The sequence below is a fragment of the Euprymna scolopes genome, chromosome 1 (genome assembly GCF_053919585.1).
Source record: "Euprymna scolopes isolate OS-2025 chromosome 1, ASM5391958v1, whole genome shotgun sequence".
In the NCBI taxonomy this organism is placed as follows: Eukaryota; Metazoa; Mollusca; class Cephalopoda; order Sepiida; family Sepiolidae; genus Euprymna; species Euprymna scolopes.
In genome coordinates, this window is record NC_136482.1 from 200,906,737 (window position 1) to 200,927,119 (window position 20,383).

The window sequence follows — 20,383 nt, forward strand, 5'->3', positions numbered from 1 at the left end:
ATGTTAAACATTACATATTTTTAAATCGATTTATAACTGCCCCAAAAAATACGGGCGCCAACTCTTATACATAAAGTATACACGGGGCCGTTTATTTTGGGTCAACTTGTATTTAAAACCCGCTGAGTCATGTCACGTGATCTTGACGTCAGCAAGCTGTAATGGCAGTCTGAATTTAAAAACATTGTTGTTATCGGTAAGATTTTTTTTAACCCTCACACAAGCTAAACTATGAACTTCTACGCTATGACAACGTTACCAAAGTTATTAGCACATTAAAAATAGTTGGATACGATAGTTAAACGAAAAATAACAAGCCAAAAATGTGAAGTAAAAAAAAATACGCTTACAAAAAATATTAACGATTGAAGTTTTTACAAAAAAAAAACAGCCAGACGCCACTTTTTTAGTAACAGTCTTTAGAGTAAGGAAGATGAAGAGAGAGAGAGAGAGAGAGAGAGAGAGAGAGAGAGAGAGAGAGAGAGAGAGAGAGAGATATACACAAACGCAGAGAGAGAGAGAGAGAGAGAAAGAGAGAGACAGACAGATAGAGAGAGAAGTCTACACAGGAAACGAAATACGTAATTTAATAAACGCTAATGTGAAGTAAAAAAATTTAAAAAAAAATACTGCTACGTCATCTCGTAACGCTCCCGTGATGACCTTATTTAGTGGCTATCTGTTAATCAAACCTCTTATCACTCGCTTTATAAGCCTTATTTTAACAATATAATCAATTCCTCTTACTCTTTGCCTAGACGGTTAAGTGGTTGGAGTTTGTTTCACCCCCGCGTCAAGGCTCCCGGGTTCAATCCAACCTCACGACCAAAACTATTTTTTTTTCTTTTACATCTTTAGACACGCGGGCAACGTTTCTTTATTTTTTTTACTTCGCTTATTCTTTAGTTTACTCCCCCCCCCCTATACACACAGCGGTTTTTTTTTTCGCTGTTTTTTTTTTTTTTTTTTTGGTTTTGGATTTTCCGATTTTTTTAACATCGTTTCAGGGTTATTACTTATCCCCCCCCCATACACACACCTACAAACACCCGGCCAACGCCCCCCCCCGCTAGTAATAAATATATAAATAAATAAATACAATTCTTTATTGTATACGTACCGGTTGCGGAACAAAAATTTCATATTCTAAAAATCACGTAAATTCATCAAGTATTTTTTTAAGCCAAGAAAATCAAATTTTATGAGTAAGCAATATAACCTTGTGTCTTGATCTGCCATAAATAAAGGGAGGCAACTAAATTTGAACTACTGAGATCAAAATCAGCCTTGTAATGGCTACGATTTACTATTAAAATCGCAAACAATCGTAAAAAAAAAAAATGATATCATTTTTTTTACGATTTTATAAACGAAACAAAAATAAACTACTCGATCAGTGTACGTAATTTTTTTTGGAATATGACATTTACGTTATGTGATGGATGGATACATACATTATAAAGATTTTTCCTGTATTTATTTTATATTTTTAGAATAGGTTGAACTTTGGACTTACCCCGATTTTGGTCTGAATAAAGTTTTCGTATGCACAAAGAGAGAGAGAGAGAGAGAGAGAGAGAGAGAGAGAGAGAGAGAGAGAGAGAGAGAGAGAGAGTGGTGGTGGGGGGCTTTATATTTTGTATCGTTCTGCGCTGCCATAGTTTTGGTAGACTGTGCTACCATAGTTTTTGTAATCGATTCACCCGCCGTGTCAGCTGTCTGAGTGAGGTCAAAGGTCGCCTGTGTCGTTTAAAACGAGGCTGCCCTCTCGCATGGGCTCGAAATTGAAAGTTGGTGGGAAAACATAAAAATACAACATTCGCAAACAATGGATTCGATAAGAGAAGAGCTCAAGTGTTCTTTGTGTTTGGAGATTTTCAGACATCCAAAAGCGCTGCCGTGTATACACACGTTCTGCCTGGAATGCTTGCAGGATTACATAAACACCAAACAGGATTTCATTCGCAAAAATGGACATTTTTTATGCCCGTTGTGTCGAGCGCAAGCCAAACCGACCGACAACAACCCGAACATTCATTCATGGGCTTATAGCTTCACAAAACCACACACGATTGCATCGATTGTTGAAAATATTAATGCCGAGAAAGCTAGAGAGAAAAAACATGAAGGTGGTCACACGTTGAGGAAAGATGGTCGTAAGGATTCGGCGGACTGTCTGAAAAAGACCCGAGATGTTGGCGCATCTACCGCCGGACGAACAACCACTTCCCCATTATGTTCGTTATGCAAGTTAATGTCAGGGAGTCGTTGGTGCGAACAATGTTGTCAATATTTGTGTGGATCCTGTGAAAAAAAACACAATCAAAATCCCGACACTAAGGTCCATGTCGTTGTGGACGCACCCCAAGACGAATCGACCCTAGGCGCAGAACCTGATCAACTTCCTAACAATCGTCCGTGTATTAAACACCTGGGTAAGTGTTTCTGTTTAAGAAAAAAAAAAAAAAAAAAAAATTTTAGCGTCCATCTTGAACTTTTCAGCTTTAAGATGGCTGCTATTAAACCAAAATTATCTGAACTAAATTATTTCTAGTTTTACAACAATCTGGGCAAATAATTAAATTACTAAACAATACCGTAAATAATTCGGTTATAATTGAAATAATTTAAACAAAATTATGATAAAACTAAAAATAATTTAAGATAATGTTGCTTCCATGTCAGTCATCTTAAAGCTGAAAAGTTCAAGATAACCAATTTATTTACATTTAACTGCTATAATTTACCTTATTGCATTATTATTATTTTTTTCTGTAAATTGTTGTTTTTTATTTATTGTAATTGTTTTCTAGTGTTACTTTTTAAATTACAAAAAATCAGTGGAATTGCAATTTAAAAAAAAAAATGCCGGACCTGAACAAGAATTATCCCCTCCCCCTAATTTTTATAGTATGTTTTAATGTTGTATAGTTTTCTAGGTTAGGGGGTGTTAATTCCGAAAACCGTTCTTAACATGAGGAGGTTGTGTGTGTGTTTATACTACGCTGGGTTATAATCGTAAAAAAAAAAAAAAAATACGCTACTTCACGGGGAACGTGGACCCTGCGTAAACTGGTTTTAATTTAATGGCTGCTCTGAGGTTTTCTTTCACTTTCTTCGTGTATATCTTGTACAATTTTTTTTCTTTTTAATCGAGCGTGTATTTATTTTTAATTTGCAGAATACCGGTTAAAATTATAGCGGGGGGGGGGGATATTCATCTTCAGGTTCGCCCCCAAAACTTTTAGCGTTGTTTATTTTTTACAATTAATAAAAAAAAAATACATGCACAAACACAGTCTTCCGTTTCCAGGAATCCTGATTTAATTTTGTGTGGTCGACTTTGTAAGAATTCGTAAAAGCAGTATACGAACCTTTTTTTTTTTTTTTTTTTTTTTTTTTTTTTTTTAAGTTAAATTAAGTACTTCTGCATTTATGAACCCGTGATTTCTACGAAATTACTCTAGTGTGCCCACTGCCCTGCCCAGCAGATTACGGGAATAACCGGAAGCGGCTGGGCGAGCTTTATTAATAAAAAAAACAAAACAAAACAAAAAAAAACACAATGTTACACCCCCCCCCCCATGTTAAGAATGGCGACAACCACCGAAATTCATTAGAATAAAGAAAAAAAAAAATACGTCTTAGTAGTCAGAAAACTACTTGTCGACCGTTTCCGATTGTTCCCGTCATCCGACGAGTATACCCGAGTAACTTCGTGGAAATCGCGGGTTCATAAATGCAGAAGTATCTTAAATTCGATTTTTACATCTTATTAAATTGTTAGGTGAAAGTATAGTTAACAAAGTTCTCTCTGGTTTGTTTTACTGTACACGTAGATTCAAGAAAGTTGTCACAAAACAAATATATTAACAAATAAATGTTATCAAAGGCAAGATAAGTTACTTTTCTACCCAACTGAATGTTTTTAGTGTTTATAATGTAACTTGTTTATTCAGCTCAAAAAACATAGTGTTTACCGATGTATTGGAAAATTCAAAATGGTTGCCGACTCTCTCTCGGAGACGGTAAGTTTGGGAAAAGGAGTTATAAATGAAATAAAACAGTCAAAATACTGTTAAAAACCCGCCGAATATATGTCAGCCCATGTTATGGTAACATATATTGAGCGAGTTTCTAACCGTATTTTGTCTGGTTTTTTATTTATAACTCATTTTCCAAACTTATCACCTCAAATAGAGTTGGCTGCCATTTTAAATTTTCCAATACATCGGTAAAAACTGTTTTTCGAGCTGAATAAACATGTTCCATTAAATATAAACACTAAAAACATATCCAGTTGGGTAGAAAAGTAACTTATCTTTCCTTTGATAACATTTATTTGTTATATATTTGTTTTGACAACTTTTTCGAATCTGTGTACAGTAAAACAAACCCGTTCTCTCACCTCCCCACGTTAAGAATGGGTTTCTAAATAATGTTATTTCAGCACGGTCCGTATTCTGCATGCGTACCTTGAATTTTATCGATAACGAATAGTTTGTGGTTGAAATTTAAACGCTATTAAACTAAAATTGTTTTAAAATTTATTTTGTAAATTTGTAACTGGTTTCGACCTTAACATTTTGCTTTAAAAAGACGACTTATGTAGCTTTACATAACAGGGGAAATAATCTTTTCTGGTAATAATAAAAATAAAGTTCTTTTCATTTTGTTTTCGAGTTTCCGATTCGAAGTTTAAGCTTGATGGACGCGGACAATTTTTTTTTTCTTTTTTTTTTTTTTAAGCGGTGTTGGCCAGGGTCTTCCGACATGGACATTTATCGGTTTTCGAGTATGCTGCAAATTATTATCGCATTCAAATTTTCCGCAAATAAGTAGTTTTTCGGATATTAAGCAATGTAATTTCTTATATTATTGCTGGTGGCCATCTTGGTACGCGCGAACGAGCGCGCTTTCGTTTAAACGCAACACCGAGAAACTGCGCGTGTTCGCGCGTACCAAGATAACCACCAGAAGAAATGTTATTGCTTCCGGAAAACTTATTTGCGGAAAATTTGAAAGCGATATTTGTTTTCAGCATACGCGAAAAACTATAAAGTCGTAATTTTAAAGGAAAATGTAAAGGTGGAAACCAGGTAAAATTTTTGGCCTATTCGTATTTTTTTTTTGGTATTATTATACAAACACCGTGACAGGGTTAGGGGTTAGGGTTAATTCGCTGTCACGGTGTTTGTATAAATTTACCTTTTTTTTTATTGTTTATGTATTATTAATTAATGTTATTATTGTGGGGAAAAGAAGTAAAGAGAGCGAGACAGAGTCGAATTTACGAGGTTCTTTCGTAGAAAATATATCAACATAACAAACAAGGTTAACTCTCAATTTATAAAAAGAAAAAGATTTATTACATTTTAGGAAATATTTTCATTGAAAATAATAGTTCATTTATGAGTGAACAAAAGGGGGAAATTAGTTTGAGATTTCGAGGAAGTTTGAGTTGATAATTCAAGAGCCGTGATTAGTTCACGGGTCTGTAAATCGTAAAGAAAACTTCTTCACTCAACTATATAAAATAATTTTCACTGAAAGTTTGTGAGTAGAGTTAATTAATCACTCTGGAAGGTTCATTGAAAAATGTGAGAAGTTTTAAAATAATTATTTTCATAAACTACCTACATAGCTACCAACGTAATAGATGCACTGAAACTAAAGCTGCTTTCAGGTCTGCCAGCAACCACTGTAAAAGAGTAATCAAAAATGCAAGAGAGCTATATGCCCAGTCTGTTAAATCCAAGGTAGCTGATCAGCGGCTTGGATCCCACCAGTTTTGGCAAATAACAAATAAAATCCTGAACAGAAGTGTGCGTTCTATACCAACCATTATCAATGGACCAGAGGTCATCTCGTCAGCGTCAGACAAGGCCAAACTATTAGCAAAGAACTTTGCAGCTAATTCTACCCTATGCGACGAAGGCCATCAACTCCCCATATTTCCTCCTATAACACAGAACAAGCTAGGTAACATACAAATATCCGTGCAGGAGGTCGCCAAGCTAATAAAGAACCTAGATTCCAGTAAAGCAACTGGCCCTGATGGCATCCCAATTATAGTGTTAAAAAAGCTTCAACCAGAACTTGCTCCCATACTTACGAAACTATTTAAGCGCTACCTTAAGGACAAGTGCTTTCGGACTCCCTGGAAGACCTCTTCAGTTTGCCCTATATTTAAGAATTCAGGTTATAAGTCATCTCCCTCTCAATACAGACCTATAAGTCTCCTGTGTGTTATGAGTAAGTTGCTGGAATCCATATTAAATAGAGAAATAGTCAACCACCTCAGCAGAAATAACCTTCTTAGTGACACACAATATGGGTTCCGCTCTGCAAGATCTACCGCAGATGTGCTGACGGTTATATCCCACAGGATAAGTGAATCTCTTGACAAAGGCTTCCTTTCTAGGGTAATTGCTCTTGACATATCAAAGGCCTTTGACAAGGTATGGCATAAGGGTCTACTTCACAAGATTTCCAGCTACGGTATAACGGGAAATGTTTTCTCAATCATTAAATCATTTCTCTCCGATAGGCTCATAAGAGTAGTGGTCGATGGACAAAAATCGGAGGCCTGCAATATAAATGCTGGAGTCCCCCAGGGGTCAATCCTGGGCCCAACTCTCTTCCTGATCTACATCAATGACCTCCCTAAACACATACTTAAATCATTCGTTGACATCTATGCTGATGACACAACCATCTACGGCAACACATCAAAGGCTGTAAATGACAAAGTTCTCTCTGATTCTCTCTCCTCTGATCTCTAGCGCGTGGTTCAGTGGGGGAAGATGTGGCTGGTTACCTTTAATGCATCCAAAACCAAACTCCTATCCTTACATCATCAACGCTCTGATCCCCAGCTGGCATCAATTGTGATGGATGGCTCTCGTCTAGGTGAGGCTCCGTGTTTTGACAAGCTTCTGGGTTTGACCTTTACTCCTGATCTGAAATGGAACACGTACATCAAGTCTGTTGCCAAGGTCGCTGGAAAGATGGTGGGATCCTTCTACCGCTCCAGAAGATATCTCACTACTGATGCAATTCTCTATCTATATAAAAGCCAAGTGCGTCCAAGGATGGAATACTGTTGCCATATCTGGGCAGGAGCTGCTAAAAACAGCCTATCCTGCCTTGACAGAGTACAAAATAGACTTTGTGGCTTAGTGGGGGATGCCCTTTTCTCTACCCTGCAACCTCTCTCCCACAGAAGAGATGTTGCGAGCCTGTCCTTGTTTTATTGTTATTTCCATGGCAGATGCTCGTCTGAACTCCAATCTCTGGTCCCCCCTCGCCAATCTTTCACGAAAAACACCCGTCTGGCTGAATCCACTGTGAAAAATTTCCCCCACTCTATATCTGTGCCTAAATCAAAACGCGGATTCCATTAACAAAGCTTCTTTCTTAGAACTGCACGCCTGTGGAACTCTGTTCCGTCTGCCTGCTTCCCTCCGGACTATAACTTGGATGTCTTCAAGTCCAATGTTAACAAATTCCTAATGAACCACCCCCTTAAGTAAACACTTCAGCAAATCTCCTCACTAACTTAATGTACTTGCAATAACCCTTATCCCTGAATGGCTTCCAGGCCTTGATAAGTGGTGATCACTGTGTAAAAAAACAAAACAGAAAAAAAAAAAACTTAATTTCAAGTGAGCATACGATAATAAAAGGGGGAATGCAAAAGTTAGTTACTGTTTCTGTGTCTGTGTGTTTGCCTACATTGTCTGATTAGCTGACTGTTATGTTCAAAGTGTTGTCGTGTTAGAGTTGAGTTGCAGACAGTAGTGATATATGCCTTCCAACACTATCTCTGAATTTTTGTTAACTGTTTTTTTTTTTTTGAAAATACAGCTCTTTTAAAGATTCTTATCGGCTCCCACAGACACCGAATTTCCGACAGCTTGGAAAATTCTCTGATTGGTCAGAAAATCAAAACATTGAATTTTTAAAGTAATTTAGTAAAAAGGCGCCTCTAGCTGCATGCGCAGAAAACGTTTCGGGGCACTTGAACTTCCGGCAGCGAAAGAGTGAACATCGTAGCTCACCATATAACTTTCCGCTCAGTAAACTGAGTTTAAAGGTTCATCGTTCACGATAAAATAGCTTTGGTTTTCTTTGAAGAAAAGTTTGGTAGGATATTTACATGTAAATGTAGGTTGGAAAAAATTTTTTTTTTTATATATAAAAAAAAACGTAAAACAAAATTTACTTATTCGCGAAAAGATGAAGCATGTGCTGAAGGATTAGAAAATTTTTATTTCATTTTTATTTTTAATAATAAAAATGTGTTCGTCCTTCTTCCACCTGATGGTTCTTCCGGACTTTGATTTCGTTTGTTTCTTTTCAACCTCTGTATCAGAGGAAGATACAAAAGTGTCAGATACTGGAAGGGGTGGAACAAAATCTTTTGACGTTGTTGAAGAATATGCAGGCTTCAATCTATCTATGGAAACGTTACTGTGTAGTAAAATATTTGCCATGACGATGTACTACTTGGAATGGACCTGTATATGGAGCTTCCATAGATTTTCGAATCCTGTCTGTTCTCAACCAGACGCTGTCACAAATTTGAAGATCCTTAGGAATGTACACAGTAGGTAAAGAATGGAGGTGTCCACTGGATAATCCGTCTGTGTCAAATTTCTGCATCTCCTCAGCTAGGGCTTTTATGTGAGCATCTGTTATATCAACATTTGCATCCTCGTACGCATCGATTAGCAATCTAGGTATTTCCGGAGCTTTTGTGTGACAAAAAGTCGTGGAAAAGGTAATGACACGTCACATAGGATTGTATTATGTTCATTAATCTGATACGGCTTCAGTTGATCACATAGAGTTTTCGTTTCTTCATCAGTGGTTTGGTGATTGGCCATCTCCTGTAAGTCACAAATATCAATTGTGATTGAACACGCTGGTCGCGATAAGCAATCAGCTACAATGTTCTGTGAACCTTTTATGTGTAAAATATCAGTCACATATTCACTCGGACAACAGCATCACCTTTGTTTCTTATCAGATTTTAAAGGTGTTTGGCTTTTAAAGGCGCTGCAGAGCGGTTTATGATCTATTAATAACAAGTTTCTGCCTTCCACCTGATGTTTAAAATACAAGACTGCTAAATAAGCAGCTAGCAATTCTCTGTCAAAGGTAGAATATTTTTGTTGAGTTTGTGATAACTTTTTTGAAAAGAATCCAATAGGAATTGGTTGATTGTCAATCATTTGATGAAGTGCTGCTCCAACAGCGTAACTGGAACTGTCCGTAACAAGCTGATAATTAGTAGCTTTTGAATCGGGATAAGGTAGAGCGGTTACACTTGATAAACTTGTTTTTATCCTTTCAAAGGATTCAACTTCCTCCTTTGTAAAATCTATTTTCTTAGATTTTTGATTCAACCGAATACACTCGGTGAGTGGTAAACTGATTTCACTGAAATTTGGAACTAATTTTCTGTAAAAATTTGCCATGCCAAGGAATCAACGCAGTGATTTTGAATTGTTCGGTTGAGGAAATTCATTTAATTCACGGATTTTCTTGTCACTTGGCTTAAGACCATCAACAGATATGTGAAATCCCAAAAATTCAAGTTGAAAAACATTGAAAATACATTTAGAAAGGGAAATTTTAAGGTCGTACTCACTGAGTTTCTGTAAATCAGTATCGAGGTGTTTGGAATGCTCTTCTTCACTATTTGAGAAAATAAGAATATCATCGATGTATATAAAAATACAATCGATGTCGCGGAAAATATTGTCCATCATCCTTTGGAAAGTACTAGAAGCGTTCCGCAAACCGAAAGGCATGTAATTGTACTCATACAAACCGAAGGGTGTTGTGATGGCTGTTTTGCATACATCATCCGGATGGACTGGTACTTGGTGGTAAGCAGAAGATAAATCAATTTTTGAAAAAAACTTTCTTACCGTGCAGTTTTGATGACAAGGAATTTGTTTGGCACTTGGTATCGATCTGGTTTTGTTATAGTGTTTAGTAACCTGTAGTCACTTACAGGTCTATAAGTCCCATCAGATTTATTCACCATGTGCAAGGTCAAACTCTACTCTGATTTAGAGGGGGATATAATTCCGGCATTCTGGAGTTTCCTGAATTCCTCTTTTGCTGTGTTGTATTTCTGGGCTGATAACTCCATCGTTTTAGAGAAAGATGGAGGGTTACTGCCAGTTTCAATTCTATGAAACACTTTAGGTTTTGTTGCATTGGAATCGCGATGTGAAGAAATTAAGTTGGGATATTTTTGCGAAATTGTGTGAACAGTTGTGTCAGCAACGTTATCCGAGCATAAAGCAATGTTCATAAGTATTGGTGATGGCTGTGTTTGAATATCTTTTGGTTGTTTGATCAATCAATTTGTTATTTGTGCAATCAGTCATCAATCCAAAATGATTCAGAAAACCATAACCTAGGAGAAGTCTGGTAGTTTCTGTAATGAGAAAGGTCCAAGTGAAATCACGCCTCAAGTTATGAAGTGCCAGGTTTAATACTGCTTGACCGGAACATTCAATGTTCTGACCGTTAGCTGACACAATTGAGATGTTTGTTGAGTATATAACTATACCGCTTATATATTTTCTTGGGATTACAGATATTGCAGCTCCTGTATCCACAACGAAATTCAATTTTATAGCTCCTAACCGTGCGGTTACTTCAAGAAGCGGCGAAGATGTGGAAGCTATCACGCTTCGCCGGGTAAGTTTTCCGATGTTTTACCAAAAGCAGGGGAGGCAGGACGAGAACTGGGTTGCATTTGCACATTCCGTTTGTCTGGCCATTTACACCATGGTTTGCAATATTTTGCACGTTCGGCAAAATATAGATGTGAACGGCAGATTTTGGGTCTCTGATCCTTGTTAAAAGGACGAACTCCATTTGGACAATTATGATTTTTGTGACGGATTACTTTTTCTTTGAGATCCGTCATCACTTTGGTTACGATGGTTTTGGTTCCATGATATCTGTTGTATTTGCGCGGCTTCCTGTCTATTAAAATATAACAGCAGATCATCGGACTTTTTCCAAGTCTTTCCTGATCGAGATCAATTTGTGCTGCTACCACGAGTTTGATCGAATGAGGTAGGGCTTGGATGAACTTATGTTGGACAATATCTTCTCCAACACCAATTCTACCTGTTAACGACATGAGAACTCTTCATCGTGTGAACTCTTCATCGTTTGCTTTGTGACATTTAAGAAAATGCAATTTTACCCAATTTTCCGTAAAAATTACTTTTTGACTATAAATAACTTTACTCAATGAATCTTCGTAATTTTGGCATATAATTAATTTCGACATGACAGTTAAGTACATACTAGATTGATTTTGCTTAAAAAGACATTAAAAAAATCGATTTGTCGACTCTATCTCCATAAACACGAAAGATTCTTTTTCGGTCAACTACTTCATACTTTAACATTAAAAAAAAAATGTAAAATTCCATGTTTTCATTTTTCTTTAAACAAAACATTCGAGTTATTGAAAGAAAAAAAAATTTTTTTTTCCAACTACTTTAGTAAAATAAGAACATTAAGTTGAACTTTTGAATTGCCAGAAAATTTAGTATTTTTTTGCTTTGTTCAAGTTCAGTCTGTGATTCTTTACGAAAGATTTACTTCCGTTTTGTCCCTTCTGCGTGACGTTGGATGCCCTGGAAAAGTCACTTCTGATTACTATTTACAAGTTTTAAAAATATACAATTGAATTTGGCTGTTTTTCAGAATAACAGAATATATTTTTAACTTGTAAAAAATTAATCGGAAGTGACTTTTTCAAGGCATTCAAGCAGGACGGTCTGGACAAAACGGAAGTAAATCCTTCGTAAATAAAGACTGAACTTGAATAAAGTTGGTATTTTTGGTAAATTTTTTTACATTAGGTCCACCTCCACAATTTTTAACATGAGGTTGGAGGGTGTTTATTCTGAAAGCCGTTCTTAACATGGGGAGGTTGGGAGGGGTGTTTATTTCGAAAGCCGTTCTTAACATTTGTTTATCGCGTGCGCATACAAACATGGCCGCCAGTGAATTACAGTGCATGATGCAAGTTTTGCGTTTGTATTACTGTGCACATAGATTCAAAAAGTAGTCAAAAAACAAATATATAACAAATGTTATCAAAGGTAAGATAAGTTATTTTTCTACCTAACTGGATGTTTTTAGTGTTTTTTATTTAATTTAACATGTTTATTCAGCTCGAAAAACATGCAATGTTTACCGATGTATTGGAAAATTTTAAATGGCGCCCGACTCTCTTTTACACGGTAAGTTTGGGAAAAGGAGTTATAAATAAAAAAAACTAGACGAAAGATGGTTAAAAACTCGCTCAATATGTTACCGTGACATAGGCTGACATTCAGTGGGTTTTTAACAGTATTTTGCATATTTTTATTTTAACTCCTTTTCCCAAACTTACCGTGTAAAAGAGTCGGGCGCCATTTTAAATTTTCCAATACATCGGTAAACATTGTTTTTCGAGTTGAATAAACATGTTACATTGAATAAAAACACTAAATACATATCCAGTTTGGTAGAAAAGTAACTTATCTTGCCTTTGATAACATTTATTTGTTATATATTTGTTTTTGGACAACTTTTTTGAATCTGTGTACAGTGCAGTAATACAAATATAAGTTTTTATATCTCAAACTACTCGTCTCAGCAAAATTTAAATATGATTTTCTTATTCAGCATAGTCGAAAACCATTTAAAGAAAATTGTGGAGGTGGACCTATAGGTGTATTAGAATTTGGGGGGAATTTTTGACACCCCAACACGAAACTGCGAATAAAATATAAAAAAACTCGTAATTTTTCTTTTTAAAGTGGGTTGTTTATTTTTATGGAATATACTTCCAAAATAAACTATTAAAGTTGTTTAAAACAAGGCCGATAGCCATTAGTCGCGTGCTCTTGTGTAATGTGTGAATGTAGGATTGACATGAAATTCTTAAAGATAACTAAAATGATCGAAAAATGGACTGAAATGACTTAAATAAATAAAATGTAAATGACTTAGAATGACTTTAATGAACTTAAGGATGAATTGAATGACCTTAAGAATGACTTGAATGCTTAAAAAATAACTGGAATCCTTCAAAAACAACTTGAATGATCTGGAGAATGACTTGAATGGCTTTGATGTTTCTATCAGGTAATTAATGTATGTTGTTGGCAAAATATTTTTCTCTCAAAAAAACATTTAGGATGAAATGTGTTGACAAAAATCAGCCGATAATGCCAAAAATGTGACAGCCGATCTATGAAGACAATTTCTCAGGCTGGCTTTAAAAATAGCAGTATAGAACTCTAATTCATATCATACTACTAGCTCCTACTTGAAATGACTTTACGCATGTCTGGATAGCCAACCTGTAAGTGGGTTAGCAGGTGGTGGTATCTTTGGCATCTGGCAAAATCTGAAATCTTGCTTTGGTTGTGACCTAAGCAGGTCACTACTTCTTTTTAGTAAGAAAAACCCTGATGTAGCTGACCCAGACTTACCTTTTTACCTTGTTGAACATTTCTTGCTGATATCTGATTGGTATAGTGTGACCTGATGATCGTGTTCGTTATCATGCTACGATAAAACAAGATCACTACTTAATAAAAATCAGTTAAACTTTGTGTGTATGATACTGTTGCATAACGTAAAAATAATGTTGCGTTATTGAATGTATATGTAATTTTCTAGCTTGCATTTTTCAGTGCTAGTGCACTTATTGATTAACATTTTTAAAAAATAGTATTTTCAAGTTTAAAGTTTTATGATATCTGTTTTTATCATTATTGCAAGGTTAAAGTACACAATGGATATAAAACACCTTCCCTTCCCCATGTTAAGAATGGCTTTCTAAATGTCATTATTTCAGCATGGATCAATAAGTGCACTAGTACTCGCTTTTCAAATGCTTGCTAAAATCATATATACACACTGACAATTCTTTTGTCATTATTTTCAAAATCAAACCAGACGAATTTATCAACAGAAGTTTTATTTAAAATTAAACTTTAAATTTTTGGACAATCGACAAAGATATTGAGTTGTAGGGGTTGGTTTGTGTGTAGCAGTAATGATTTAGAAATGTCCATCCCGTTGGAAGACTGTCAGTCGGCTTTCGTCTCTCTTCTCAGTTGTTTTTATTGATTGTCTTATGTTGATATCAGCCGACATTCCTGAAACGTAAACATTTAACATATTTAATTGTTCTTTTTTTATTTTGTGTTGTGCAATTCTTCACCTCTCAACCTGAAATGTAATCTTTCTTTGCTTTTGGTAATAATTCCAATTCCAATCATTTATGTGCAGCTGCCATTTGTCAAAGGCAGCATGCATTCCGCAGATTCAACCGACATAAGTCCAGCTCAAATAAACAGAAGTTTATAGAAGCTAGAAATAATTGTAAGAGAGTGATAGATTACTCTGAAACCACCAGAAAACACATCGAAGCACAGAAATTAGGAACCCGGGATTTTTGGAAAATCTACAACAGCGTAGTAAATAATGGACAGTCAACTATTCCCCCACTATCAAACGATCATGAGGTTGCTTGCACGGCAACTGACAAGGCTAATCTGCTTGCCAGTCGGTTTGCCTCAAACTCCACACTGAACTCGGTACACCACTCACTCCCTGATTTTCCTCTGCGAACAGACGCCTCACTAGACGATTTGAAAATCACCTCTTCTCAGGTACATGCCATTATAAAAAACCTAGACACCTCAAAAGTGTGTGGACCAGATCTCATCCCGGCTGTGCTATTAAAAAAATGCTCTGCCGAGGTTGCTCCAGTTCTGTCCAAACTTTACAATAAATGCCTTAACGAATCTTGTTTTCCCGACTGCTGGAAAACCGCCTCTGTGGTACCAGTCTTCAAGAATTCTGGTGAAAGAACTGACCCACTAAATTATCGCCCCATTAGCCTCCTCCCGGTTTTCCCCAAAATATTTGAGTCCTTAGTTAATCAAGCCCTAGTCCAGCTCCTAACAGCTGCTAAACTCCTGACTGACAAACAATATGGATTCAGGCAAGCCCGTTCAACAGCAGATATCTTAACTGTAGTTTCTGAACGTATATACCGTTCATTGGATAAAACAGGGGAGGGTAGAGCGGTGGCCCTCGATATATCTAAGGCTTTTGACAGGGTATGGCACAATGGTCTTCTAAGGAAAATTAGATCATATGGAATCACTGGAAGAATTCATAATGTAACTAAATCCTTCTTAAGTAATAGAAAAATCCAAGTTGTTCTCGACGGTCGTACATCCAAACAATACGACATAAATGCGGGAGTACCTCAGGGGTCTATCCTTGGACCTCTATTATTCCTGATATTCATAAACGACCTCCCTGATAAAATTGTTTCGGAGATGGGTATATTTGCCGATGACACCACTCTCTATAACAGATATGAGGGGAAAACAAATGAACACATATCCAAGAAAATGGCAGAAACACTAGAGGATGACCTCCAATCCGTAGTGGAATGGGGACAAAAATGGATGGTCACATTCAATGCTGCTAAGACTAAGCTTGTTTCCTTCAATAACTACAAGAAACCTTCTCTACCACCAATAGCAATGGCCAAGAACACATTGCCTGAAAGTACTTCTTTTAAACTCCTCGGCCTAACGTTTACAGGGAATATGAACTGGAATAGATACATTGAGAGCATTGCCAAGGCTGCTGCAAGGAAGGTTGGCTCCCTCTACCGTGCTAGAAAACTACTTACGCCTGACAGTATCCTATACCTCTATAAGGCAACCATTCGCCCATGTATGGAGTACTGTTGTCACATCTGGGCTGGTGCATCTGCTGCTTGTCTCTCGCTCCTGGACAGGGTTCAAAAGAGTCGCCAACCTGATAGGTCCTGAACTGTCATCTAGGCTTCAACCTTTGTCCCATCGACGAGATGTTGCATCCCTCTGCCTGTTCTACAAATACTTCAATGGTGAATGCTCTGACGAACTGCTAACACTTGTACCTCCCCGACGTAACTACCCCCGACAAACCCGACAAGCTACTAAGTCTCATCCCTTTACAGTAGAGATCCCTAGGTGCAAGAAAGCCTTTTACTCCAATAGTTTCTTCCCCAGAACTGCGGGTCTTTGGAACTCCCTTCCGGGATTCTGCTTTCCCAACTGCAACGATATGCAGAAGTTCAAGTGTAATGTCAACAAACATCTTTCTACTCGTCTCCCTTCATAATGACCCCGCCCTGATAGTAGCCTCCTGCTTCAAAGTTGCACTGTGCCTTGTTTGGGGTGAAAATTGAAAAAAAAAAAAAAAAAAAAAAAATTTAAGTTTAGCACAACTGATTATCAGCATATTCAGGCATGTGTTGGACAGTTTTCAGAAATAAATTTTCAAAATGACCAATCAGATCTTGTTCTCTCAAGTGTGAACTGTTCATCCTTTTAACGTGACCATACCATCAAAGTCTTCTGTTTGCCTCCCCCTCCCATACTGTTCAGATTTATGCTTCCTCATGGGTCATCAGATCTAAGCCTCATTAACTTCCCCCACCATATCATTTTCCAATCATTTCTCTCTGTCTAATGCATGTCCTAAACCCTCGCTAGTTTGGGCCACTTCAGATGCTGCACTTCAATTTCTTGTTCTGTCAGTGGAGGAGAAATCCTTCAAGACTAAGACAATGGTTATTTTTGTTCCTTTTCTCCACGTGAAAAAACGACCCTGGTGTCTAACTCTGCCCTGTGGGGAAGTATTGTAAATAGGAACCCTCACTGGCCAGCTTTCACCTGGAGCTATTTTTTTTTTTTTTTACTGCTTTTTAATCCCCCAAATAAGGTGTAGTGCCACTTGGATATAAGTGGCTACTATTTGGGAAAAAATTTACAGGGATATTATGTAGAGAGTTGGGTAGCGAGATGTCTGTTAGCATTACATTTGAACTTTTACAAGTCGGTCCAGTCAGGGAAGCAGGGATCCGGGAAGGAAATTCTAAAATCTAGCAGTTCTAAGGACTTGCATTTTGGCATCTCTACAGTGTAGGGGTGGGATTTTGCTGCTTGTCATGTTAGTCGGGGGTATTTATGTCGAGGGGAGGTACAAGTTCTTCCAGTTCGTCAGAACATTCCATTAAGGTATTTTTTAAAAACCGGCATAGGGATGCAACATTGCGGTGATGGGATAGGTGTTGTAGTTTGCTTGATTGTAACATGGGAAGAAACATGCCACAGTTGGAGTAATGATATACAACATACCCTTTAGATTGTTACCACCAATAATTTTTTTTATCTATACTAGAAGACTTTCCAGCACCTATGGACCTCTCCAGTGAAGTGGTGGGATTTTGTTGGTAAATTTTAGATTCAACCGTTTTTGAAAATTTCACAACCTTTTTAAATGTGTATTTTATTTAGCTAGATCTGTACCCTCTATCAAGCTAGAAAACTACTCGCATCTGAGAGTATCCTGTACCTCTACAAGGCCAGCATTTGCCCATGCACGAAATATTGTTGCTACATCTGGGCTAGTGCAAATAACAGTAGCCTCTCCCTCTTGGATAAAGTCCAAAAAGAGTCTTAAATTTAATAGGTCCTACTTTGTCAACTAACCTCCAACCCCTGTCTCATCGTCGCAATGTTGAATCTGTGTCGGTTTTACAAATATTTTAATGGCATGTGCGCTGGTGAACTCATTGCACTTGTGTCCCCTCGACGTACATATCCCCGACAAACCTGCTTAGCAACAAAATCTCACTCCTTCACTGTTGAGCTCCCTAAATGCCAGAAAGCGTTCTACTCTAATAGTTTCTTCCCTCAAATAGACTTTGGAATTCGCTTTCACTTACCTACTTACTTGGCTGTACTGATATGCAGAAGTTTAAATGTACTGTAAACCAACACCTTGTTAATCTTTCCTAGGCATGGTCCCAATTAGAAACCCCTTACGTCCAAATGGTGATCTGCCTTGTTAGAGTTGAACGCGAGTTAAAAAAAAAAAAAAATGTGGGGTGGGGGGGGGGATCAAGTTTTATCTGTTTGTCAACTATTTCACGAATATGCATCCGCTGCCAGAAAACATGACAGCTTTATGTTAAGAATAAGTAGGTTTAGAAAACACTTTTTGTAGACTGTTTCAAGCTGGTGTAATGGTTATTGTACTTGACTTTAGGTTTTGGTTTCGATCTCATCTCGAACATTTTTTTTTTTTTCACTCAAGAAGTGAACTTTTTAAGTATTTTTCCGTTTTCTTTTTTTTTTTTTTTACTTAAAGAAATTTAACGTTACATTTAATACTTACAGTATTTCCATTTATAATAAGAATTCTGTATTAAAATATATTTATGCATATATTTGTGACTGGGCAACACCGGGCAGCCTGCTAGTGTGTGTGTGTGTCTCGATATATAAATTGACAGTTTCCACTCAGCAGGCATAAATAAACAGCCTGATGACAACTGAGAATTCAGCTGAAATTACAAAAAATAGAACAAAAGCGCCTATGGATCCTATATAAAGCAATTTAACACAAACACCAGGACCATACGAAAGGTAGAAAAATTAAAAAAAATAATTAAGCAAGTCTTACCATGATATATAATGTTTGTTTGAACAAAAACATGCTGCCTAAATACACGCAATTTAAATTAGATAATGCAGCTGCACAAAATGAAACTGATACTTGTAACGGCAGAATTAACTTAAAATTCATCTCGAGAAAGATGAATATTTTTGCTAGTGCACCACAACTATTTTAAACGGCACCTCTGCTCCCAGCCCTGATCCTTGTATTATCCTTTGTATCTTTTTATTGTTTAATTTTCATAATTTTTCATTTTATTTCTTTTAATTTCTTGAATGTAAGAACTTATTTCTTTGACTTTGCACTAACCTAGTCACTTGTAACTTGAAATAAATGGAAACATTTTACCATAACCATGGCTACTGAGAGAGTAGGCCAGTGAACATGACAGTGTGACGTCAGTACCAAATCAACATGTAAGTAAAGAAAGTTTCCGGTGTTCAACCATGTGGCCATAAAAAAATATTTTTTGTTGTCTTAGATTGTGCATGTTTTTTTTTTCTCCTAAAGAGAAAAAAGCAATTCTCCATTTGGATAATTATATAATTGCAATAATAATAATTGCAATTATATGATCTAACATTGCACATTTAATCTAACAAAATATAACAGTAAGTGGATTGTTTTTTAATTTTTATGTCTATCGAAGGAAGTCGAATATTTCATTTTATTTTAAGCTGCAAAACAAACACTTTTTATAAAATATTTTCCAGTTCATTCTTTTAATAATAAAACTTGTCATTGAGTATTTCCAAATATTTTAAAGTTAGAATTTTTCACAACAGTTTTGTTTCGTAACGTAATGTAACTAAAACGATCGATGAATTCAATATTTTAGCATCAGGTGTAATTTATTTTTTTTTTAAATATATTTAAAACTGAAAAGATTTTGTTTTTTATAACATTTTATCTGTAAATAATTTACATGTCTGAAATAGGAAATTGTCTATTCTCTACGGAAACATATGAACACAAATTCATCTTTAAAATTTATTAACTAATCACTTTTAAAGTTTTGATATGAACTAAAAATAAAGAGTACATTAAATTTTAGTTAATCTATTTTCTTGTGTTTATTTTATAAATAAATATTGTTTTGTATTTGTGCCGTGTATTTACCATGCTGAAATAATAACGTTATTTAGAAAGCCATTTTTAATATTGGGGAGGTGGGGAGCTTTCTAACTATGCACTTTCACCTAACAATTTAATGAAAAAACCCCCCATAAAATTTAACTTGAAAATCCTATCTAAAATATAGCACGGTGAGTACACTGCACAAGCACTATTATTATTTATTATAATAATAATAAAAAAATGTACTTTATGGGGAACGTGAACCTGCATAAAGGTTTTAATTTAATGGTTGTTCCCTAAAAGTGCATACGCAAAAGGTATTGGTTTATTAATCACGAAAACTTTTTGAAGGTATTATTTGAGGCAAAAAGAAGGCCAAAAGCATTATTTGAATTTGTGTGGAAAATAATTTGTGTGTGGAAAATAATTTGTGTGTGGAAAATAATTTGTGTGTGGAAAATAATTTGTATGTGGAAAATATAATTAAAATATAATTAAAATATAAAAACAAGCACGAAATAAAAGTATGAATCAAATTTAAAGAAACTTTTAAAATTAAAAAAATAAAATCCACACTCGATTACAAAAAAAAAAAGTGTATGAGATATACGCGAAGTGAAAGAAAACCTCAGGAAGCAGCTATTAAATTAAAACTCATTTCCGCAGGGTCTATGTTTCCCATGAAGTGCCAAAAAACACTGTAGATGACATCGACTGGTGCCACACC

The 20,383-nt window shown here is 36.1% G+C and overlaps 1 protein-coding gene across 1 annotated transcript in view; it reads left to right on the plus strand.

Annotated features, from left to right (window-relative positions):
- Positions 1–1,662: 1,662 nt before the first annotated feature.
- The window catches only part of LOC145279725 (uncharacterized), a 67,709-nt gene continuing 48,988 nt past the window's right edge, over positions 1,663–20,383 (plus strand). Inside the window, exon 1 of the mRNA XM_080131018.1 lies at positions 1,663–2,435. Within this exon, the coding sequence (XP_079987144.1) occupies positions 1,829–2,435 (607 nt within the window). The 5' untranslated portion in view covers positions 1,663–1,828. The remainder of the gene's footprint in view (positions 2,436–20,383) is intronic.